A 26,682-nucleotide genomic window follows, 5' to 3' on the forward strand; every position below is an offset into this window, starting at 1 on the left:
CATGTAGATGTCATTATGAGACTGTCTTGAATGGGCAAACAGTATCAAGTAGTAATTCTACATCTGTAAAGTCAAGACCTGCTTTAAATTGCACCTTTAAAACTTTCCACATAGGAGAAGACATTTTTCCTTCTCACTTACAAGGGAGATATTGCATGAGATACGACAGAAAATTTGGTATCAAAAGTGATTCAAAGAAATAAACTATATACTGTGCCACCATAGAAGAAAAAGAGTACTGGACATTTGCAAGATTATGTGCTGAATTTTGAAAAATTTTCAACAGTGGTACAATCAGCAGCCTGTACATATGATGGTAAAGCATGAATCATTAATCAGGACTGTTATTACTACTAAAGAGTTACAGGCTAGACTTAAAAAAGCTTAGTGACAATCATTACAGTTCACAAACAGTGACCTTGTCATGGCCTGAGTGATTAGTTCAACTAAATGAACTTTGTTGATCACTAGAAATATATATCATTGAGAATATGGGTATTAATTTATGCATCACATGGTTAATTTTAATTGGGTCTTTAAATTTGTGGTTAAATTTTTATTGGGTGTTTAAATTTAAGGTTAATTTTTCATAGGATCTTTAATTTTGTTGTTCTAAGCAACCATGAAGTAAATGAAAATTGATACTCCATGAAAAATACATGAAACCATCATACCTACCATTAGTTAGACCAGTGAACATGTGAAACCACCATACTTACCATTAGTTAGATCAGTGAACATATAAAACCACCATACCTACCATTAGTTAGATCAGTGAACATGTGAAACCACCATACTTACCATTAGTTAGATCAGTGAACATGTAAAACCACCATACCTACCATTAGTTAGATCAGCGAACATGTAAAACCACCATACTTACCATTAGTTAGATCAGTGAACATGTAAAACCACCATACCTACCATTAGTTAGATCAGTGAACATGTGAAACCACCATACTTACCATTAGTTAGATCAGTGAACATGTAAAACCACCATACCTACCATTAGTTAGATCAGTGAACATGTAAAACTACCATACCTACCATTAGTTAGATCAGTGAACATGTGAAACCACCATACTTACCATTAGTTAGATCAGTGAACATGTAAAACCACCATACCTACCATTAGTTAGATCAGTGAATATGTGAAACCACCATACTTACCATTAGTTAGATCAGTGAACATGTAAAACCACCATACTTACCATTAGTTAGATCAATGAACATGTAAAACCACCATACTTACCATTAGTTAGATCAGTGAACATGTGAAACCACCATACCTACCATTAGTTAGATCAGTGAACATGTAAAACCACCATACCTACCATTAGTTAGATCAGTGAACATGAAGCAGCAAGAAATATTTATCATATCATGTTTTAGATCAATGGTTCCCAACTTTATTTGGCTGCAACCCTAAAAAATATATTTTCTGAGCCTCTTGACCCCCTTTCCACATTTTGATCAGTTTTGCCACACTCAAACAAGATTCTGGCAACCCTTCTGAGTGTCCTCCAGATCCTAATTTGGGTCATGACTTGGGGGATTGGGAACTACTGTTCTTGATAAAGATCAGTCTAATTAAAATCAGGTCTCCACAGCCCTACATGAAGATCTGACAGCAACTGCTTAGGGATCATGTTCTGGTGACCTTTGAATTAGCCCATGGAATTGCAGCTTTCAAAAATCTAAATGTGAATCAATTCATTTGGCACACATTGATGCTGTCAGCCACACTGCTCAGTCCCCAAAACCTGAAGATATAAGACTTCATTTGATAGGCTGACAAAATTAGTGATTATGGTAATAACAAAGGTCACCAGAACATGACCTCTAAGTGGTTGCAGTCAGACATGTCCTGGCATAAAAGATTTTAAGATTTATACAAACAATGATGATCCATAATCCAATGTGCCAACCATTACATAAAACAGAAAAATCTTTTCTCAGACAAAATTGAACTAAATTCACCAGCATTCTAGCATCATGTACTTATATAAACAATGCTGATCCTCCACATGGCTTTACTAAATATTGCTTAATAGAATCTGACCAAATTTTAAAAAATGGCCACCATTGCTAAATATAGAATCTGACACAAGCCATCCTGGTGTTCTTTCAAATTTATGCAGTTAATGTCATCAGCTGTTAATAAAAATAGAAAAATCTTTACAACGAACCAAATGTGGCAAAACACTTGCAGGATTGAGAAGATTACATTTGACAGAAATCATCCTGCCATGAAAGCTCTTAAGTCTGTTAAAATAATGCTAACCAACTATTAAATATGGCCACTGCTGCTAAAAATAGAAAAATCTTGAACTAGCTCATTGTTAAACACCACTCAACAAAGTTTTATAGAAACCCCTGTGTTAGGAAGGGCTTTCAAATTCTCACAGATATGACAGTCATCTATTAAATATTACCATTAAAAGTAGAAAAACATTTAAACAACTTTATCTCAAAAAGCAGCACAACAGAATTAAGCCAACCTGGACAGAAAGTACCCTTGCATAAACGTCATTCATTATTTGATAAATGATGCTGATATGCCACCAATATGGATGAAAATACAAAAATACAGAGGAATCTCAAAACAGTAATTTTATTAAAGCATTTGAAGACAATTTTTAAGAAAGCATCCTTCTTTTCTTGACTATCTGCTCTTGTGTTTTTGACTTTTAGGCAGATGACAGCCAGCTCTCCAGCCCACTTGGGCATGTAGTTAGTGAACTGCCAGAAAAGATTTTATTTTCATAGGACCATAGATTAAAGACTTGCATATACAGCTGGAGAATCAGTGAAGTACCAGAACATTTGCATTAAGATAGTATAAAAATTTTACAGAAAAACAGACTACAGTTATTAAATCCCAGTTTAAGAAAACCTCTTGTTTTAAAAGCAGACATTTTGTGCATCCTAACGTAGTAAAGGCTTCCTTTATTTACTTTTATCAGTGATTGTTGCAATTTTGAAGAATATTTATGTCATCCTTTAAAATTTGTCCTGAAAACCTTAAGTAGCAAAACTTTGACCACGTGGCAAATTCTTAAACTTCTTAAATTTATGTAATTTCTGGTTTTCTTGCATTTGCTTTAAAAGAGGGAATGCTTTTTCTCAAAAGAGATTACATCATTGCAAAATTTTGTGTTGTTAACATATCTGTTGGAAACAAATTTACTACCAGCACACTTTATCAGTTCATTAAGAATAATAGTCATTGGTTTATAATCTTGTGACCTCACCTATGCAGAATTAGCACACAGTGTTGATGTTATTGACCGGAATGAATATGCACTTTATCAAGGTTAGCTTCTTGGACTTCTTGTTTTTATATCCTGAGGTGTACTACCATACTATTATAAGTCACTGTGCCATTTTAATATTTCATTACAGACATATTATTTTAAAATCAGTTTCTGGGAGTCTGTTTGTGCAGTGGTCAAACTTCATATGTGGATGAATTTTGAAATGCAGCACATGACCATACAAAATGTAGGTGACCTACATTTAGTACCTGAAAATTCAAACAACTTTCTGACATTGTTGTTGTGAAGATGGAATGCAAAATGTAATGAAAGTTTTCAATATAAGATCAGAACTTTAAGTTTTTATTCATAAAGATCTAAACCTAGCTCTATGTAAATTCATTCGAGTATATGTAATTTTCATTTCAGATTTTACCATGGGCTTTCAGAGCAATACTTCAATACCTATACACAGGTAAAATTCTGTTGATCCTTTTTTTAAAACATATTTTCTTCTCAAATAATTACACTGTCATAAAGCCTTTTATTCTGGAATCTCTTAAAGACTCAAGGTACTAATTCAGTTCCCATAGTAAACCTATGTAAACACCATGATATTAAAAATTCAATAACTTAAAATTTTTGATTGCTCATGATCAAACCTATATTTATCAGTATAGATGAAACCTGGATGTCAGCTTCTGTGTAGAGGAAAGGATATGAGCCGCGGCATTTTCTGGACCTGCATGTATTTGAAACATGTGCTTTCAATCCCGCACCAAAGGGTCAGGTGCTAATTTTAGTAATGAGTGTTCCAAACTCAAGACTGTTAAAGGACTGAAATTCCATCAGTAAAACAATGTCTCTCTATTTTTGTTCACTTACAACTAGGATAAGCTCTCAAAAGACTCTTTTTCCTAAAACATAACTTACATTATTAACCAATCCTGGTCAGCCAAACCCATATATACTCTATCTTAGGTTCACCCATTTCCAGGCTGGTTCCCATTTTTCCATACCATTAGTACCGTGTGTCCTTAAGTGTTGTCTGTAAAAGAAAATGTATTTAATGAGGCAGGTACTGATGTGTATAGCAATTAAATGTGATTATTTTGTTTAGCCATGTGTTAAGAGGAAACATTTTGCATCTTTGAAGTCTCAAGTTAAATATTTGTTTATTTATTACACAGTGCATTATTTTGTTTTCTTTAGTACTAGAATACGCAGAATCAGCAGTACTTCTACTGGTTATAGTAGTTCTTGTTGTATTGGTGGTCATCATTTTTCTTGTTTTCATTGTTGTTGTTATAGTTCTGAAAAAGTATGCTAATTTTGTAGTAAAGTTAGTGCAATGGAATATTTAATTGGTAATTATAAAGTTTAAAGAGCAGTTCAGTCAAGTTAGCTGATTAGTTTTGCTTTAAACAATTTCCTAATTTTAAAAGAAAGGCTGATCTTATAAAGTAAATTTTTATCTGATGATGTCAGTGGTTGAATCAAATGTAGGAAGGGTTCTATTGCAGACGTAGAATATTAAATGCATATTAATGATATGCATATATTTTTATTGACTTTTCAAATATCAGAATTTTACACATTCCATTCAGTGATGCCTGAAATCTTTTTTTATGAGTTATTGGAAAGTTCGGACTCCTAGTTTACACATTCTGTGTTATTCACAAAGAAAAACATGCTTGTGTGTTGACACTTATCAGCAAAAACAGGATGTTACACAGACAGGAAAATAGTACATAAAAATACAGGAATCAGTAGCATACAGTGTTTGTCTGTAGTATTCTGCAGGCTGTTGAAGTTCGAATGAGCCTTTTTTCTGAAATGTGTACATTATACAACTTCGCTAAAATACTTTTTGTTTTTTATATTTTAATACTATACCTTTAAAACGTGTAAAAAAAAAAGCACAGTAAGACTTATAATTGAGATATTTTGCAATCGAAATGAAAAAAATTAATTAGATCACCAAATTTGTAATTTACAAAGGAAATGTCTCTTTTTGAAATCACAATATTTGGTATATCAATATTAATTCATAAAATGAAGGATTTCCCAAACTCTTCATTAGTTGGACAGTCATCAAATATAGTCACTGTGATTAATATTTTCAAATTCCTGTTTAAAAAAAGTACAGGTATTGTCATCAGTGAAATTTAATTTTTTTCAAAACTTGATTTGTTACAATAATTCTCTGCATGAATTCAAACTGAAAGGCAATAAGTTTGTATCTTTGGTGCACTTTTATGCTAAAATTTGAGATTTTGTCCAGGTTTGATCATTTATTTGGCACCTTAATTGACTTGATCCTGCCTCTTGTTGTATGAATTTACATTCATAAGAGTTTTTCCATTGTTATTACATGTATAAATAAATTTGTCTGTTCTACTGATCAGTGAATTTTGAAATAATCGAAAAATATTGAATGAAATTATTAGTTCGAGTCCTTTGTTTTAATGCTTCAAATTTAAAAATGATCATTGATTATCAGAAAGATTTCCAACATGTTGTTCTATTTGACCACCATTTTGTATAGGAATTTGAAAGTTAGTAATATGAGCAAAATTTGGGATATCCTGAGACACATATTTTTACACTGATGAGGGTGCCCTTTTCCATCTTGCTAAGGCAAGGAAAACATTCTACGAAAATTTAGTACTAATATATTTACTAATCTGTTAATTTTGTCTGCCCCAATTTTAATTGGGATGCCTCAAAATTTTCCTAGAAGTTGTTTTGTAAGCATATTTTGCTAAGTCCTTCTTCATTTGCAGTAAGGAGTTTAATTTAAGCGAGCTTAAAGTATTGAATAAAATAATAACATGAACTATGCCTAGGGCATCATTTACTCTTGTTATTGATATGAATTTAATGCCATTTTCAGCACATTACTGTCACCAAGATGACTGCCACATATAACATGTTGTTGTTGTTATTATTTTTGGGGGGTTTAATGGCATTTTTTAGCACATGGTAAGCTATACTTGACAGCCTATGTAACTGGTGGAAGAAGAACCTGGGAAAACCTCAGTAAAAACCAATGACCCATGGAAGCTACTGGCAAGCTTTCTCACATACCCACATTGGCTGAGCCCAATACTCAAACCCATGTGAACTGGCAATGATTGGCAGAGGCAAGCATATTATACAACTCAGCCACCCAGGGTCCCCTACTATTTGTAGCTGTGGTAATAATTACATTTCTTTTAACCCCATCAGTTTTACTGCTCCAAGTAAAGTTTAAAAAATATTCATTTTCTTTATATGATGGAGGTTAAGACAATACTGAGAATAGATTTAATCAAATTTTGACAGAATCAGTGATTTGGTCAAAGTTATTTTTCAGATTCGGTACAGATTTCTCCTTGTCCAATGACCCAGCATTTTTTAGAAATTCTTTTAATTACTTTACATAGTTAACTCTTCCATATTGCTCAGGTTTAGAGATAACTTCATTCCTAAAACTTAAAAGGAAGAAGTAGACCAGATGATTTCAGTGTCTGAGCATTTTTTCTTCTTCTGAAAATGTAATCCTACCTATCCAAATAATTTTTTATTTTAATACATTACAATGCAAATGCCTTCAGTGTTTTAATGGTAGACCTAAAAGACCATGGAGTATTGACCCGGTTTAAGTTCTCTTTCATTATAAAAGATACCAGTAATATTTCTTTTATTCATTAACTCAGTGGAGAGAAGTTCTTTTCCTGCAATAAATAGGTATGGGGCTGATGAATCTCCTTGATAGCACTCTTTCTCTAAATGAAAGAACTGAGACAGGTGACTATTGTTAATGACACTGCCTTTGGACTTGTTGCAAAATACTGTGAACCACTGACCAACAGAATCACCAAAGTTAAAAGATTTAAGAACAATTCCCTTTTGCAGTCAAATGCTTTTTCAAAATTAGTTTAAGAGAACACTAGACTGATCTGTTGTGTAGAGGTAGTTCATACAATCATATAAAATTCTAGTGTTTTCACCAGTAAATCTTCCTTTCATAAAATCTCTCTGATTATCATTATAATAGAAGGAAATACCTTCTTAAGCTTATTTGCTATTGAAGCTGATTCTATTTTATAGCCCTCATTAAGCAATGTCATTTGTCTCCAGTTATTTATTAATCTTCATTGTTTATCTTCATTTGGAATGAATGTGATAATTCCCTTGGACTGAAATTTGGACAGTTTTGTTTTCATATCCAGCATAATCCACCCAAATCTTTTGAAAAGAACAAAATTCAATTGTCTAATGCTTTTTGATGCTAAAACACACCCAGGAAAGGTCAGCTGAGTTTATCTCAGCACCTGTAAGCTTTTCTTTCATGAAGAAGTTTTCATTTGTAGGTTACTATTAGTTTTGCTTTTATAAAGTTTTTGATTAAAAAACTTTTTATTGATTTAGTATTTCATTTTGATCTGTAAACCTCTTCCATCATCACTGATTAATTCCTTCACTATTTTGTTTGTGTAGTTTCAGTTTTCAGGTTCAGAATATATACTGAATTCCTTTCACCAAATTTATACTATATTACTTTTGATCTTAAAATTACTTTGGTGTATTGTGTTTCTTGTTTTGCCTTTGCCAGTGAATATTAATTTGCATCAGTTCTAGTTCAAAAAGTGCTGATCATTAAATACATCTTTACCTGTAGTGAGTCATTAGTATCACCCTCATTATGATAGTCTTAAGCAGTATTTACAATACATCTTTTAACTGTATTAGTGTATTTCTTTTGTAACAGAAGATTTGCATCAAATTTCTGATAACCATGGCCTCTGGGAGGTGTAAATAATGATAAATTTACAGCAGAGTGTTTTCTTTTTACCCCGGAACAATAGACGAATCTGTGATTTATGAAAACATGTCCTCAAAAATCAGGAAATAATCTAATCTGCCTTGTTTATAGTACTTTGCTGTCTTCAGGTAAATAATCTAGCATTAGGGTTAACTATTCTCTATGGATCTAGTAAATCTAGTTTATTCTTGATATCCTGAACTGCTGTTTGGGCCTTGAGATTTCTATAATTAATAATATTGTATGTATTGAGTTCCGTGTCCTGAATTACATTCTGGTCAGCATAAATGATAATAGATCAATTAACAAAAACTAGCAAATATCTTAGGTTATTAAAGAAGTCTGAATTATTATCGTTATGACCACGTAAATTCAACAAGATTATTCTGTTTCCATGAATCACTATACAATCTAATACAATGTATCTGCCATCACCATCATATTTAATTCTTTGGAAAGAAAATTCAAAATTATTTTTAAAGAGAATGGCAACACCTGGACTACTACTAGATTTATGACTAAAACACACCAAAAACTCCATTCTGCCTTGCAGTATTTCTCAATCAGATTAGTTCTATGTGTGTTTCTCATAAACGTATAATGGATGCATCGTCTTATTTAAACCCATGGAAGATATCTTCTTTTAAAACTGGACCCCATACATTTGCTGATAAAATTTTAATGTGACTATTCATAAATTAATATTTTAACTATAATTTCACCACAGTTGTGTGAGATGTCAGAATTATTTGAGTGCACCTTAAATCAATCACATATTAAAGGTTGGTAGATTATTTGTGCTAATACTAATGCATACATGTACACATACAGATATTAAAGACTGTGAGATTATTTAAGGATATTTTTTGTGCATTAAAAGGCTGTAATAGAGGTCTGCTTATCTACTAGTGAGAGAAAAAAAGAAGAAAGAAAATAACATTTTCAATTTTATATTGACCAGTTTCAAGCAGAGTGTAGTTGGTGCCTGTTTTTATTATTCTTTTATCTTCATAACAACAATAACAATATTTATTAATTATCATTACAATCACTAACACTGCCATTGCTGTCTGCTAGAGACAGCATATAACCTTTGATGTTAACTATTGTTACTGTACATTATATGTTAAACATTTCTCAGCTACACTTAACCAGCAGCATCCAATGCATGAATAACTTACTGTAATAATTAGTTAATCCTTGTAGGTGTAAGGTGCTCCTGGCACTTGAGCAGCCTTGCCTATATAAATATCAAACATAAGTGCAGCTGAGTAAGGCAGTCAAATACTGTGTAATACTGTTCATATTACTCAGGTGGCGCTCACCAGATAATATGTACTTTTGAGAGAGTGACGTATGTAAGGTGAAGTAGTTCGCATTTAAAACATGCACAGTGGAGAGAACGTTTGCATACCTCTATGCTACATTAATGTAATGTGGATGATATTTCTTTTGGATATTGTACTTTTGGAAATTTTACATGATTTAAGCACACTGCTAACTAAAATGACTGCTCCCTTGTGTTAAAAAATCAGTCTGAATTAGTCTAAAGTACACTATACATAGCAGCTATTAAAATAGGGAAAATGAATTTTGCCAGACTAGACAATACCAGCTTCTGAAAGTGCAATGAATGAATTACCAAATATATAAAATGTAAAAAAAGTTATCGGCTCTTTTTTATACAATTGACCTCTGAAGTTCAGGAAGTGAAAATGACCAAGTAGAGTTAGCACTTTTTTGAAAGGTGCACATTTGAAGTAAGGCCAAGCTGTATACTCTATAACCCATAGTACACCCATCAATCATACACCAAAATAAAGGGAATTAAAGGTTCTTTGCATTATACCTAAGATATACAAGGTCTTTTTTAAATAGCCAGTATAACCAGTGAGGAAAGCCGGGGACATTCTTTTTCTTTAAATTCCTAACCCTATGCAAAATGCGAAACTGTATAGCGCCACCTCAGCTACAGGTGAGTTACTACTCATATTTTCCAGTTACAGGTTAAATCACCATGACTGGGTATACTTGTTTGTGCTAATGATATTTTCCAGTTACAGGTTAAATTGCCAAGACAAGGTATGGATTAATGGAAACCATGGCCTGAACAAAGAGTAGCTGTTAAAGCACTTCTATGCAATTTTATGATCTACATGTACATTTCCCCATAAATAAGGAGGTGCAAGAAAAGTAACAGTTTCAGAACAAAAAACTCAAGTATTTTGCTTAACTGGGTGAATGAGAAATGGAGGCAAAGAAAAATGAGAAGAAAACAAACAATTAATTGTTGGCTAATAAACTATTGCTACACACATACCAAGATGCATTCTATTTCAAACCAGCAACTATTTAAAATATTTATTTTGCTCCTTTAGAAATACCATAATGTTTATAATAGTTATGAAAAATTATTTGCACAAAGTGTAAGAGAGATATGTGCAAAGCTCAGCACAACCATCACAAAGATATGGAATTACACATATCATGGTCAAGTGAACATTTGTTTTTGATAAGTGGAAAAAAATACTATACAAGACCTTTTAACCAAAATTAAGAGATTTATAATTTGAAATCAATCACTGCATCAATGTCATCAAAAAGGTCAAATCTAAGGCTTCTCCTTGCTTTTGTTATGGGATAGTCTCTGCAATTAATTTACCAGACAGATTCTGTTTTGGAGTGCTTAGAGAGCCTGTTGATGAGACATATGTTTACATTGATTATATTCTTTTAAATAAAAGTTTTTACTTTCAGTTTTCTTTTTTACTTTACAAAGGTTGTTTTGGCCTTAGAATTTCCAACTTATATTATTACTGGCTTTGGTACTCCTCTGAGTCTAGGAATTCTATGGATAGCATGTGTGTCTCCCTAAACCATTTTATTACCCATAGCTTTATTAACTAAGCGAGGAATTTTAATTTTGAAATTTTCATTTTTTGTCTTGGGTATGTTAGATATTTTCACATTGTTTTTCTTAAGTATTGTTTGTTTGGATTTGCTTTTTATGCAGTCTTTCATTTCCATGTGTACTGCTGGGTAGTCTTGTTGGCTCAGCGGTTAGCATGCCAGATTTAAAACAGAAATCCTGCCATGGGACCAGCCTGGATTAGCTACCATGGTAGCTTCTTGGGCAAGGCATTCTACTCCACTTGCCTCAGCACTAAATAACCTACCTGTGTTGCTTTGCCATAAAAAAACAACCAGCAAACCAACCCATGTGCTGTTGTTTTGAGTTTGTCTCTCAAATTTATATTCTTTATATCTTTATATTTTAAAATTTTCCATTCATTTGTTCCTTTTTAAACACTAGTGTCTACATTCTGTTTTGCCAATCTGTCATACTATCTTTTATTTCCTTCTCCAGTTCTCTTATCAACACTGTTTTCATTTTGGCAATCAGTTGAGATACAATTTCTGACACCACTCCACTCTTTCCTCTCTTGTTACTAGTAAGTTGATATTGTCTTATGTAACAGTTTCTTTCATTATTAATTTACCAGCTTGAAAGTTGATCTATATGTGGTTAATACTACACTTTTCATTACTGTCAATAATTAAATCTCCTAAGTCCTGGATTGGATTGGCCTACTATGTGTAATAAGCTGAGTTTAGGAATGTCAGAAATACTATATTGGGTACATCTCCAGTAGTCAGTTTAAGTTCAACATATCATAGAAATAATGGCAAAAGCTTTTCCACGTAATTTAAAAATAAGTTTTTCCTTCTAAATTAAACATTCCACAGGAATTCTGAGAAGATGTATTCAAAGAAGAAACATCACTCCATTAAATTGTCAGTTACATTTCATGCTTGATTTACACCATAGATGTATTCCTGAGGTTATGGCATAATTAACAGTTTTCTCTCAGTGAGGATTGAAATGTGTGTGCATGCACATATGTGAGCTGCACATGAGTCATAGCACATGGCACCAGTGATGGCATAAAAACAAGCACAGTGGTGCAAATTGAATGTCATTTTTTCTATAATAAATTTTGTACAAATTAAAGCATGTAATAGGTGACCTATTTATTATGACATGATGCAAGTCTTCTCAGCTGAGTCATCAGCTTAAAAGTAGGTTGCCATTACATGCAATAAGAATCCATGTGTCCCAAAAAAGAAATATAAATATTTTCCAGTTTGCAGTATCCTGTTGCAAAAGCACATTGTTTATCTCTCTCTCTCTCTCTATATATATATATATTGCTTCTGTGTAGCATGACAGACTTGTTTTTATCCTATTTTTGACATTTGAATCTCATCATCGTCAACAAATTTATTTTTCTGTTTTTGCCCAGTCAATATTGCATTCTCTTGGCATTATTTTTAGTTAAAAATTCTAGGCATTTATCTTTTAAATGTCTTCCATTCCAAGTCAGCTAGAAGCACATTTATCTTTTAAATGTCTTCCATTGCAAGTCAGCTAGAAGCACATTTATCTTTTAAATGTCTTCCATTCTAGGTCAGCTAGAAGCACATTTATCTTTTAAATGTCTTCCATTCCATGTAAGCTAGAAGCACATTTATCTTTTAGATGTCTTCCATTCTAGATCAGCTAGAAGCACATTTGTCTTTTAAATGTCTTCCATTCTAGGTCAGCTAGAAGCACATTTGTCTTTTAAATGTCTTCCATTCTAGATCAGCTAGAAGCATATTTATCTTTTAAATGTCTTCCATTCCAAATCAGCTAGAAGCACATTTATCTTTTGAATGTCTTCCATTCTAGGTCATCTAGAAGCACATTTATCTTTTAAATGTCTTCCATTCCATGTCAGCTAGAAGCACATTTGTCTTTTAAATGTCTTCCATTGCAAGTCAGCTAGAAGCACATTTGTCTTTTAAATGTCTTCCATTCCATGTCAGCTAGAAGCACATTTATCTTTTAAAGGGGGCACTCACCAGTTAATATGTACTTTTGAGAGAGTGACATATGTAAGGTGAAGTAGTTCACATTTAAAACATGCACAAGGGAGAGAATGTTGGCATACCTTTATGCTACATTAATGTAATGTGGATGATATTTCTTTTGGATATTGCACTTTTGGAAATTTTACATGATTTAAGCACACTGCTAACTAAAATGACTGCTCCCTTGTGTTAAAAGATCAGCCTGAATTAGTTTAAAGTACACTATACATAGCAGCTATTAAAATAGGGAAAATGAATTTTGCCAGACTAGACAATACCAGCTTCTGAAAGTGCAATGATTGAATTACCAAATATATAAAATGTAAAAAAAATTATTGGCTCTTTTTTATACAATTTACCTCTGAAGTTCAGGAAGTGAAAATGACCCAGTAGAGCTAGCACTTTTTTGAAAGGTGCACATCTGAAGTAAGACCAAGCTGTATACTCTATACCCCATAGTACACCCATCAATCATACACCAAAATAAAGGGAATTAAAGGTTCTTTGAATTATACCTAAGATATACAAGGTCTTTTTTAAATAGCCAGTATAACCAGTGAGGAAAGCCAGGGAAATTCTTTTTCTTTAAAATCCTAACCCTATGCAAAATACAAAACTGTAGAGCGCCACCAAATGTCTTCCATTCTAGGTTAGCTAGAAGCACATTTATCTTTTAAATGTCTTCCATTCTAGATCAGCTAGAAGCACATTTGTCTTTTAATTGTCTTCCATTCTAGGTCAGCTAGAAGCACATTTGTCTTTTAAATGTCTTCCATTGCAAGTCAGCTAGAAGCATATTTATCTTTTAAATGTCTTCCATTGCAAGTCAGCTAGAAGCACAGTTATCTTTTAAATGTCTTCCATTCTAGGTCAGCTAGAAGCACATTTATCTTTTAAATGTCTTCCATTCTAGGTCAGCTAGAAGCACATTTATCTTTTAAATGTCTTCCATTCCATGTCAGCTAGAAGCACATTTATCTTTTAAATGTCTATCATTGCAAGTCAGCTAGAAGCACAGTTATCTTTTAAATGTCTTCCAGTCTAGATCAGCTAGAAGCACATTTATCTTTAAATGTCTTCCATTCTAGATCAGCTAGAAGCACATTAATCTTTTAGATGTCTTCCATTCTAGATCAGCTAGAAGCACATTTGTCTTTTAAATGTCTTCCATTCTAGGTCAGCTAGAAGCACATTTGTCTTTTAAATGTCTTCCATTCTAGATCAGCTAGAAGCATATTTATCTTTTAAATGTCTTCCATTCCAAATCAGCTAGAAGCACATTTATCTTTTGAATGTCTTCCATTCTAGGTCAGCTAGAAGCACATTTATCTTTTAAATGTCTTCGATTCCATGTAAGCTAGAAGCACATTTATCTTTTAAATGTCTTCCATTCTAGGTCAGCTAGAAGCACATTTATCTTTTAAAGGTGGCGCTATACAGTTTCGCATTTTGCATAGGGTTAGGATTTTAAAGAAAAAGAATGTCCCCGGCTTTCCTCACTGGTTATACTAGCTATTTAAAAAAGACCTTGTATATCTTAGGTATAATGCAAAGAACCTTTAATTCCCTTTATTTTGGTGTATGATTGATGGGTGTACTATGGGTTATAGAGTATACAGCTTGGCCTTACTTCAAATGTGCACCTTTCAAAAAAGTGCTAGCTCTACTTGGACATTTTCACTTCCTGAACTTCAGAGGTCAATTGTATAAAAAAGAGCCGATAACTTTTTTTTTACATTTTATATATTTGGTAATTCATTCATTGCACTTTCAGAAGCTGGTATTGTCTAGTCTGGCAAAATTCATTTTCCCTATTTTAATAGCTGCTATGTATAGTGTACTTTAGACTAATTCAGACTGATTTTTTAACACAAGGGAGCAGTCATTTTAGTTAGCAGTGTGCTTAAATCATGTAAAATTTCCAAAAGTACAATATCCAAAAGAAATATCATCACATTACATTAATGTAACATAGAGGTATGCAAACATTCTCTCCACTGTGCATGTTTTAAATGTGAACTACTTCACCTTACATATGTCACTCTCTCAAAAGTACATATTATCTGGTGAGCGCCACCATAAAGAAGATGTAGGTATTATTTTTTATGATTTAATTATGTTTATATGGCTGAAACATTTAAGTCGCAAGCATCAAAACAATCCTTATGAATAATTCTCCTGCCTTTTTCCACACAGAACAGTATTTATGAGTGTCAGTCTCTAACAAGTCCAGCCTACCCCCCCCCATGATAAAAGTGAGCTATTTTAAGAATGCACATTACATTTTGTAAACATAGCAACCAATGTTATGCTGAATGACAGGAACATGAAACTAGCCAGAATTATTTCTGAGATATTAACAATGAATTTTACAATTAGAAAAGGGAGGTAACTCATGAGCTTCATAAAGGTCAAAGGTCAAAGTGTAAAATATTTGCCTATTGTTTAATATGGAAGAAGCGAATTCACTTTCTCTTCATTTATTTTTTTATTTCATTGCAAATAAATGAAAAGAAACATTTTCACCATATATTTCTGTCACTTATTGCAACAGTTTTAAATTTAAGTTGACTCTATTCCTATATTCTAAGTCTTCTAATTTCCCCATAATTAAGGTCACTACTCACACAAACATACCTCATGGCAAATTATGTAAGCAAGAGAAAAATGATCATAATTAGCTTATTTTCATGCTTAACATCAATATGAATGTACCATTTTATTCAGAACATCATACATAATTATTTGAAAATAAAAAAAATAATTGCAAACATTTTTTTATTTTCTTTAAGGTGGTGCTATACAGTTTCACATTTTGCATAGGGTTAGGATTTTAAAGAAAAAGAATGTCCCTGGCTTTCCTCACTGGTTATACTAGCTATTTAAAAAAGACCTTGTATATCTTAGGTATAATGCAAAGAACCTTTAATTCCCTTTATTTTGTTGTATGATTGATGGGTGTACTATGGGTTATAGAGTATACAGCTTGGCCTTACTTCAAATGTGCACCTTTCAAAAAAGTGCTAGCTTTACTTGGTCGTTTTCACTTCCTGAACTTCAGAGGTCAATTGTATAAAAAAGAGCCGATAACTTTTTTTACATTTTATATATTTGGTAATTCAATCATTGCACTTTCAGAAGCTGGTATTGTCTAGTCTGGCAAAATTCATTTTCCCTATTTTAATAGCTGCTATGTATAGTGTACTTTAGACTAATTCAGACTGATTTTTTAACACAAGGGAGCAGTCATTTTAGTTAGCAGTGTGCTTAAATCATGTAAAATTTCCAAAAGTACAATATCCAAAAGAAATATCATCCACATTACATTAATGTAACATAGAGGTATGCAAACATTCTCTCCACTGTGCATGTTTTAAATGTGAACTACTTCACCTTACATATGTCACTCTCTCAAAAGTACATATTATCTGGTGAGCGCCACCAAATGTCTTCCATTCTAGGTCAGCTAGAAGCACATTTATCTTTTAAATGTCTTCCATTCCATGTCAGCTAGAAGCACATTTATCTTTTAAATGTCTATCATTGCAAGTCAGCTAGAAGCACAGTTATCTTTTAAAGGGGGCACTCACCAGTCTTAGGTATAATACAAAGAACCTTTAGTTCCCTTTATTTTGGTGTATGATTGATGGGTGTAATATAGGTTATAGAGTATACAGCTTGGCCTTACTCCAGATGTGAACCTTTCAAAAAAGTGCTAGCTCCACTTGGTCATTTTCACTTCCTGAACTTCTGAGGTAAATTGTTAAAAAAAAGAGCTGACAATTTTTTTTTTTACATAGTATGTATTTGGTAATTAATTCATTGCACTTTCAGAAGCTGGTATTTTCCCTATTTTAATAGCTGCTATGGATAGTGTACTTTAGACTAATTCAGGCTGATATTTTTAGCACAAGGGAGCAGTCATTTTAGTTAGCAGTGTGTTTAAATTATGTACAATTTCCAAAAGTACAATATCCAAAGAAATACCATCCACATTACATTAATGTAGCATAGAGGTATGCCAACATTCTCTCCATTGTGCATGTTTTAAATGCTGCAACTTCACCTTACATACGTCAATCTCTCAAAAGTACATAATAACAGGTGAGTGGCCCCTTACTTGGAATGGAAGACATTTAAAAGATAAATTTGCTTCCAGCTGACCTAGAATGATATACATGGTCTTTTTTAAATAGCCAGTATAACCAGTGAGGAAAGCCAGGGAAGTTCTTTTTCTTTAAAAACCTAACCCTATGCAAAATAGGAAACTGTAGAGCGCCACCTAAAGCACATTTAACTTTTAAATGTCTTCCATTCTAGGTTAGCTAGAAGCACATTTATCATTTAAATATCTTCCATTCCAAGTCAGCTAGAAGCACATTTATCTTTTAAATGTCTTCCATTCTAGGTCATCTAGAAGCACATTTATCTTTTAAATCTCTTCCATTCTATATTAGCTAGAAGCACATTTATCTTTTAAATGTCTTCCATTCCAGTTCAGCTAGAAACACATTTACCTTTTAAATGTCTTCCATTCTAAGTTAGCTAGAAGTACATTTATCATTTAAATATCTTCCATTCCAAGTCAGCTAGAAGCACATTTATCTTTTAAATGTCTTCCATTCTAGGTCATCTAGAAGCACATTTATCTTTTAAATCTCTTCCATTCTATATTAGCTAGAAGCACATTTATCTTTTAAATGTCTTCCATTCCAGTTCAGCTAGAAACACATTTACCTTTTAAATGTCTTCCATTCTAGGTCAGCTAGAAGCACATTTATCTTTTATCTTCTGTTCCAGGTCAGCTAGAAGTACATTTAGACTATGTGGATGACTGCTTATATCTTGCCAGAAAATGTAAATTAGACAAGCTGATCACTGATGTAACAGAAAAACTCAAGAAGCTAGAGTCTTTTGGTAAGATATACCCCAAAAATCTTGAGCAATATGGTATGGCCTTTTTTCCATTTGTATCTGTTAGCCATTGCGATTTTCAGAGTTGTAAAAAAAAATCGTAAACCAGTTTCAGCTGAACTTTTCAGACAGCATCCTGGTAATAAGTATTTCAGGTTTTGTACAAATTGGTGCAATTCTGCCATCAAATGTGCCCACCATTACCAAAAATGGATAAATCTATATATGACTTCTTTACAAAAGCTGCACTGTATTACTGCATAATTTGACCAAATTTGACAGAAAGCATATTGATATAGAGGGCTTAAAAATTTGTACAATTGTTGCCAGTCTGGCATCAGATACGTCATCCATTAGTAAAAAATATAGGAACCTTTAATATGCTTTTTCACAAAAACTGCTAAATAGATATTCACCAAATTTGACAGAAAGAATCCTGGTTTGATGAACTTCCACACCTGTCATTAATGCAAATTCACAATCAAATATTGCTGCCATTGTTAAGAAAAACCCAACAAACTTTAAGCAGTTTTTCAGAAATGGCTTAGTAGAATATGACCAGTTTTGACAGAAAGGATTCTGGCAGAATGATCCCTACAAGTTTAAGCAGATTATGCTGATTTGCCATCAAATATGACCACCATTGCTAAAATAGAAAATCCTTTCAATGGCTTCTCAAAATCTACTGAAGAGAGTTTGCCTAAATTTATTGACATAAAACATTCTGGTATGAAGGGCATTTAAGTTTACAACAATGATGCCAATCCACCATTAATACAAGGTTAGTTGTTAATGAAAATAGAAAAACCTTCAATAATGTCTTCTAATAATAATGCTGACAGAACTTAACCAAATTTGACAGAAAGCCTCATAGATGAAAGACTTTAAAATTTATACAAATGAATTTGATCTGTTATCAAATATGGCCACCACTCCTGAAAACAGAAAAACTTATAAACAAATTTATCTCAAAATATCTCAGCACAGAATGTGACCATCTTTGACAAAACATCCTGGCATTGAGACCTTTCCATACTAAATCAGTGATGCTGAGGTACCATCAAATATGGATGACAATGCCTAAAACAGAGAAGCCTTAAAACATTTGTTTTCATTATACATGCTGTCATTATCATTGGAAGATGCTTCTACATAAAGTTTCCTGCTAAGCCAGACTCTTGGCCAAGAGATTTCTTTTGGCAGCACTTTAGTTATTTTATACTTCTGTGATAGGGATTGATGTAGGTGAAGTTGTTTGGACTGGCGACACGAACCTTGGTGAGAATGTTGTCAGAACTTTATGCTATGTACTGCTGCTGAAATTTCTTTACAGGTGGTCATTATAGAAACCATCTAAAGCAGTCAGCTGATAAAATGGCAGCTCCTATGTTAATAAAAAATAAGACTGAAGTCTAAAGTACCCTAACTTTAAAAGTTATTAAAATAGAGCAAATAAATTTTGCCAGAAAAGATAATACCAGCTTCTGAATTTGCAATGAATTAATTATTAGCAGCTCTTTTTTTCCTACAATTTACTGTAAAGATAATTATATTTTACAATACCTGAAATATACAAGGTTTGTTTTTAATAATCATGGTAATCCATGAGGAAAGCTTGGGAAATTATTTTTCTTTAAAATCTAACCTTATGCAAAGTGTGAAACTACAGAGCCGAACCTTTGGTAGTTAAGCAGATGTTAGCCTCATGAGTGATTTCAGCACCACAAGGGCCTTTTGTTTCTCTTTTTTTTTTTAACTTGTGGAAGTGAATTCACCTTGCAAAACCTACAAGTTTTCCACAATGTAATGTGCATTTTAGTTTATCAAATGATACTGATCTGCCATTAGATATGGTCATCATTACAAAAAAAAATAGAAATATGGGGTTCCTAATGGTTTCCAAAGTTATAACTCCAGGAGTAGGGCCCAGGGACATAAGGGCAGACTTGGTAAAGAAGGTGGTTACATATATTTGATTTAGAAAAGATGATACCAGCATTAATTAGCAATGTACAAATAATGTGCTGGATGCTTTTCTTTTAGCTCTATATTTTCAATATGCATTTCACAAGCTGACATGTTAGCTACAACTGTAAGCAATATCAGGCTCACTTGATCCTCATGTTTTACAAGTATATCAGTCTGCCTTCAAATATAGAAGCAATTACAAAAAAAGAAATAGATTAAACTTTATCTGAAAGCTGGTGATCAATTTTTTACATAAAGCATCCGGTTATCAAGTTCTTTGAGTGTTGGACAACTGATGCTGATGTGCCATCAAATATGAATGAAGATACACAAAAGTCTTCATCACATATGCATTCAACCAAAATGTATTTATACAGGGAGCATCCTTTTGACCCAGCTTTCTTGTCCAGCTGCTCATGCATTTGGCTTTCTTGGCAGATGTCAGCCAAGTGAATGACCTCATGTCTACTTGACCTTCCTAGGTTTTTTAAAAATCTTTTTATCAAGTACATGTACACAGATTTAAATGAAGATATTTTACATAATAATTAAGTATATTTTTACCTAACCTACCAGTAGTATTTTTTTGAAATTTGAAGTACTAATCAGACTTAGTCTCAATAATATGTCAAGGAGATACATTCCACTATTTGAAGAATAAAGCTCTTCCTTCCTCTAAGTCTTAAATGAGAGTTTTGAGAGGGAACTTATGAAATCAAATCCATACTTGTACATTTTAATCATCTGGATGTAATGTCACTGATTCCATGTTAGTGCATGTGAATAGCTTATGTTAGTTTCTGTTTCTCTCCTTTTTTGTTGGTCTGGTTTTTTTTTCTTATGTTTTGCTGTCTCAGTCTGTTTTAATTTTATCAAACTGTATTTCAGAATCAACGAAGCCTGGTGTCAGTGTCACAAAACTGGTATTAGAGGACATTAATATGCATGAACTTCAGCTAGCATTTAGATATCTAGCTGACCTAGCACTTCCTAGGGAGTTGTGTGCAATGGTATGTTTTTCCACACATTTTCATTATCATTTATGATATTTTTGACTATAAATTACATATAGATGCTGCCTTTTCAACATGCATATTTATAAAAGTAGGCTAATTGTTAAAAGTTGTAATGGTACTAATTATTTTTTTGAAATGGGTGGAGCCTAAATGTTTTGAAACATTATTCAGAAAATAATCCTAAAGTTAATTGTCATTAGTTAATTGCCTCCTGACTTTTTTCTGAAAGTAGGGGACACAGTATACACATTTCTGTCCATCTGTCACATGTTTGTTTTTGCTTCTATAAAATCATTTGAGATTAAGGTATGAAGCTTGCCATGATGACAGATAAATCATCAGAAGGTATATTGCTTACTTCATTGGGGGCGTATCTTTAATGTCAAGGTCATGTTTGAGAATTTAAATTTTTCCATCACACTTTCCTTTCCAGTCTGTAATTAAGGAAACTTGGCATACTCTAATATCTTGGAAGGTGTGTTAATTACCTCATTGGGGGGTCCTGTCATCAGTTCAAAGTCATGGCTCATTGTTTATATTTGCCTCACTTTTTCCTTTCACCTCAATAACTTTCAAGTCATTTGTGACTGCTATGATGGACTACTGTTTAGAGCGTCTGCCTCAGATGCGAGAGGACATGGGTTTGATCCCCGGCCAAGTCATACCAAAGACTCAGCATTAAGGGGTTAATGTTAGGACTGGTCGGCCTGGTGTCAGGATAATGTGACTGGGTGGGACATAATGCTACTTGTCTGCGGCATGATGCCCCAGTGCTAGACATCACTATAAACTGCCACACTGCAGACATCGTAGCGATATGACTGAAAACTTGTTAAAGTTACATTAAAAATCCAAATCACACACACACACACACAAGTCATTTGTGATTAAGGAATAAAACATTGTTGATTCATTCATTATCATTAGAAGGTGTGTTGCATTAAATATTAGGGGTCCTATCTCTAAGTTCAAGGGCATGGCTCAAATATTTTAAGTTTTTCTCGTTTTTTTTCTGATCTTTAACTTTCAAGTCATTTGAGATTAAAGGATCAAATATGTATTTTTATTATCATTTGAAGGTGTGTCCTGAATGACATTAGAGGTCTGTTTTTTCAGGGAAAGGGTATGGCTCTAAATTAAGTTTTCCCTCACAGTTTACATTCTACTCTATAACTTTCAAACCATTTGAAATTAACAGATGAAACTTGGTGTAGTTATACATCAACACTATAAAGTATGTCAGGATCAAGGTCACACCTCAAAATTTTAAGTTTTACACCAAACATTCCATTCTGGTTTATAATGTTGGAGCTGTTTGAGATTAACAGATGGACTTAGTATACCTTTTTATCATCATTAGGAGATGTGTCACACACAGGGGATTATATTTTTAGGTCAGTGTCAGGGCATTAATATATTTTAAGTTTGCTGTCACACCTAACATTCCAGTCAGCAAATTTATGTACCACATTGGGGATCCTATCTTCCAAATCAAGGTTACATGCAAGTTTTTCAGGTTTCACTTGCATTCTTCATTGTGGTCTATAAATTTTGAGCTGTGTAAGATAAGTGAATACAATCTTGTATATTGTCACATGAAGATGTGTTACATTCCACATCAGGGGTCTTGTCTTCAAGGTATGTATTTTATCATTGCTTTTCTTTCTGCTTTGTATTTTAAAAGGGAGGTTATGGGATTAACTATGGTGCAGTTACATTTTGCTGTTTAATGATATAGAAGGTTTTACCCTTAAGGTCAAGGTCATGACTTAGTTTCTTCTCCTTTTTTGCACTTTTACACTGCCTTTGATATAGATACATAAAATTTGGTTACTTTCTATATCTGCCTAGCAGTTCTACAGCACTGTCACAATGATCACAGCTAAATTTTATCACTGTATACTTTTGTTGACCCCATCTGACTTTGTTTGTTATGTAAGAGTAGTTGTAGCTGTTCATCAAAGAAAGTGAGTCCATGTGCTATATTTAAATGATATCTTTTTTATTTTCTGATAGTTATTTATGTGTTTCTTGTTACACACACACACACACACACACACACACACACACACCTACCTACCTATCAAAGGTCTAGGCCACTAGAAACACAACTTTTACTTAGTAACTTTAGGTCGAGACCCAAGTTTGTGGATGGTTTGCACTTACGGTATGAAAGAGACCTATTAACTTTTGGGTCACCGGTCATGGTCATTGTGATGGGAAGAAAAATGGGCTTTGCACAGTTGCTTTTGTTCTAGAATAAGTTTCTTGATCAATCTTTGTGGATGGTTAAATTCTTTAGAGCAATAAAGAAATGTATAGATTTGGGTATCTCATGGTCAAAGGTCACAGTTGAGGTTAACCAAATAAGAAAAAATTGAGTGACTTTTGTTAAAGACCACATACCTTGACCTGAAATCAAGGTGATTGAGACCAAGAAGCCTCTACTTGCGTCTACATAGATGACTATTAAACATGGAGTGGGCATAAAACTCTTTTTTTTTTAATGTGATGGTCGTTCATCATGTATCAACCATCATTTGCTATTTTGAACCATCATCAATCAACATTTTTAACTTCTCAAAAACTGCTGGACTTATTTCAACCAAACTTGGTAAACAGCATGCTGATCCACTGTTGAATATGGCTGCCATTACTAAAAAATATAAAAACCTTGAAATGACTTCTCAAAAACTCTTGAGCAGAATTTGACCAAATTGGTTAAAAAGTGTGACAACAAAAAATAACTTTTAAGTTCGTACAGATAATGCCAATCCAATTTCAAAACTGGATGACACTGCTAAAACTAGAAAAACCACTATAAAAGACTTCTTTCAAAACCCACTGGACACAATTTGGCTAAATTTAACAGAAAGTGTTTTGGCATGACATGCTTTCAAACTTTTGAATGTACCAATTTGCCGTCAGATATGACTGGCATTAGTACCGATATAACAGCCTTTAAATAACTTTATGTCAAACACTGCAGGATACATTTCACCAAATGTTATAGAAAGCAGTCTGGTGTGAAGACGTTTTAAATTTATATAAATGATGCAGATTGTTCAACACATATGACTATCATATACTAAAAGCAGAAAAAGTATTAAATGACTACTTCTCCAAAACTGATTGGAATTTGACTCAATTTGATGGAAATCATCCAGGCATGAAGACCATTTAGATTTTTTTAAATTATGCCAATTTGCCCTCAAATATGGTTGCTGTTATGAAAAAAATATTAAAATAACTTTCCAGATTTGGTAAACAGAATTTCACCAATTTAAAAACAATGTATTGGCATGAAGACATTTCAAACTTATACAAATGATAACAATTCACCATCAGATATAGCCTCAGTTACAAAATGTAGACATATGGTTTACTGGTTTCTACTTGAAGACCATTGGACTGAATTTGACAAAATTTGACAGAAAGCATCTATGCATAAACACTCTTTAACTTTTATGAATGATGATCTGATATGAAATATGGCTTTTGTTACTAAAAGTGGACAATCCTTCAAATCACTTTTCAGAATCTCCTAACAAGAATGTAACCAAATTTAGCAAAATGCATTCTGACAAGCAAGTTTTTTGAAATGTTAGTGAAAAATACCAAAATTTAAATGACCCTTTCTTGAAAACTGAAAATTTAAACAAATGTGATAGAGAGTAGACATGAAACTTGTGAAATTCCTTGAAAGAACAACAAACTGCTTGTGACAAACAGATTTTATTACAAGTAAAATGTTTAGAAAATTTGGTTTTGACTGAAGTTGTGGTTTCAGCACATTTTTAAGGGTAATTTCTGGAATTTATTTTTCACAATCGATGACTTTATTGATGCACAGAATGCTGACATGTTACCAAGCTCTTCAAGGGGCCCTGAGTGGCCGAGTGGTCTAAACATTCACCATTACGGATCACTGCCATCTCACCTCTGTCTTCATGGGTTCAAGTTTCAGGTTTGGCCAATGTGGGTATGTGAGAAAGCTTTCTCACATACCCACGTTAGCTGAGTCTGAGCCTTGAACCCACGCAGACAGAGGTGAGATAGCAGTTATCCGGAATGGTGAGCGCTTTAGACCACTCGGGACCCCTTTTATTTATGTAACAAATCATTTGCAGTTATCTTGCCATAATGAAAAGCAGTCAATTGTTGACAAAAGTTGCATGAATTTAAATGCAAATAGACCAAATGTGATTGAGTCACATCGCAACTATGTCCATCATGGCAAATTTTGCAGTCTTCAGATTTCTTTTGCAACAGTTTGATATAAATTGGCCATATCTTTAAAATGGCTCAGTAGATTGAATAAAATATTATAGATATATATTTCTATTCACTAAATATACTCATTAAAGGCATGTATAAACTATGTTCACCATCATGTAGATAGATACTTTAGGATTGCTGTATTCACATTTCCAAATAATAATGAATATTTTGACAAGTATTGCATTTGTTGAAATTGTCTTTCCAAATACATATTTTAATAAATATTTTTAATTGATTATAAACGCACACATCTGTAACATGTACTGTTATGGAATTTCACAGTTTAGCGACTTTATAGTAAAAATTTATATTATTGTTTGGACTGGACCACTGTATTGGCCTAAGTGGTTAGAGTGTCCACCATGGATGTGGGAGGTCGTGGGTTAAAACCTCAGCAGAGTCATAACAAAGACTTACAGAAATTGTACTAGCAGCTGCCTTGCTTGGCACTCAGCATTAAAAGGTTAGTGTTATGACTGGTGGGCCTGGTATCAGGATAAATGTGACTGGGTTGGATGTGATGTTACATCTCTGCAGCATGATGCCCCTTTACTAGACATCACTATAATAATAATAATAATGAGGACTTTGTATAGTGCCTAATTTTTACAAGCTCTAAGCGCTTTACAACATTAGACAACACTTATAAGATAAAAAACATATAATATGATTACAAAAACAAACACCATAATATTAGAAAACATAAAAAAACATACTGAGAATATTTAAGGTAGGAAACATTATTAGGTCTTTAAGTTTGTTCTTGCGGTCGAAATAAGTGAGTTTTGAGAGCACTCTTGAATGGGATCACTGTGTCTTTGTGTCTAAGTTCAGTGGGCAATTCATTCCATGTTGCTGGGCCCTGGTATGCAAAAGAACACTGTCCATATGACTTTATTTTCATAGTGGGAATATTAAGTATACGATTGTCAGAAGAGGAGCGTAAGTATCTTGCTGGTGTGTACACATGGGTGAGGTCAGATAGGTATGTTGGACTAGAGTCCAACAGTGAAACGTAGCACAGAGAACAAATTTTGTGTTTGATTCTGGATTGAATGGATAGCCAGTGTAGGGTACAGAGCAGCGGGGAGGTGTGCTCTGATCGTGGTACTCTAAGTATGATCTGAGCAGCTGTGTTTTGAACTCTTTGAAGTTTCTGGAGTAGATATTGAGATGAACCAGACAGAACTGAGTTACAATAGTCCAGTCTTGAAAGTACTAATGAACACACAAGTGTTTTAGTGGCATCAACTGAAAGATATTTGTGAATTGAGCTGATGCGTCTCAGCTCAAAATATGCAGCCTTGCATATGTTCATGACATGTTGGTGCAATGTGAGAGTATTGTCCAGAGTAACACCTAGGTTTTTGTTGATTGTGTGAATTTAATGTTGGTGTTGCTGATATTTATTGTCTGAGGTAAAGGATGTGAATGAGAAAGTCTTTGTGTTGTGATCAGAATGGCCTCAGTTTTATCATCATTCGTCTGCAGCTTGTTACATGTTGTCTATGATTTCACATCA

The 26,682-nt window shown here is 33.3% G+C and overlaps 1 protein-coding gene across 1 annotated transcript in view; it reads left to right on the forward strand.

Moving 5' to 3' along the window:
* LOC149796170 (ankyrin repeat and BTB/POZ domain-containing protein 1-like) overlaps positions 1-26,682 on the forward strand; it is an 84,836-nt gene that overhangs the window by 31,269 nt on the left and 26,885 nt on the right. Inside the window, exons 6-8 of the mRNA XM_089966110.1 lie at positions 3,687-3,732; positions 17,782-17,898; positions 20,752-20,873. Coding sequence (XP_089822236.1) covers positions 3,687-3,732; positions 17,782-17,898; positions 20,752-20,873 — 285 coding nt within the window. The remainder of the gene's footprint in view (positions 1-3,686; positions 3,733-17,781; positions 17,899-20,751; positions 20,874-26,682) is intronic.

This window comes from Sinohyriopsis cumingii, chromosome 7, assembly GCF_028554795.1.
Source record: "Sinohyriopsis cumingii isolate HCF-2022 chromosome 7, ASM2855479v2, whole genome shotgun sequence".
NCBI lineage: Eukaryota > Metazoa > Mollusca > Bivalvia > Unionida > Unionidae > Sinohyriopsis > Sinohyriopsis cumingii.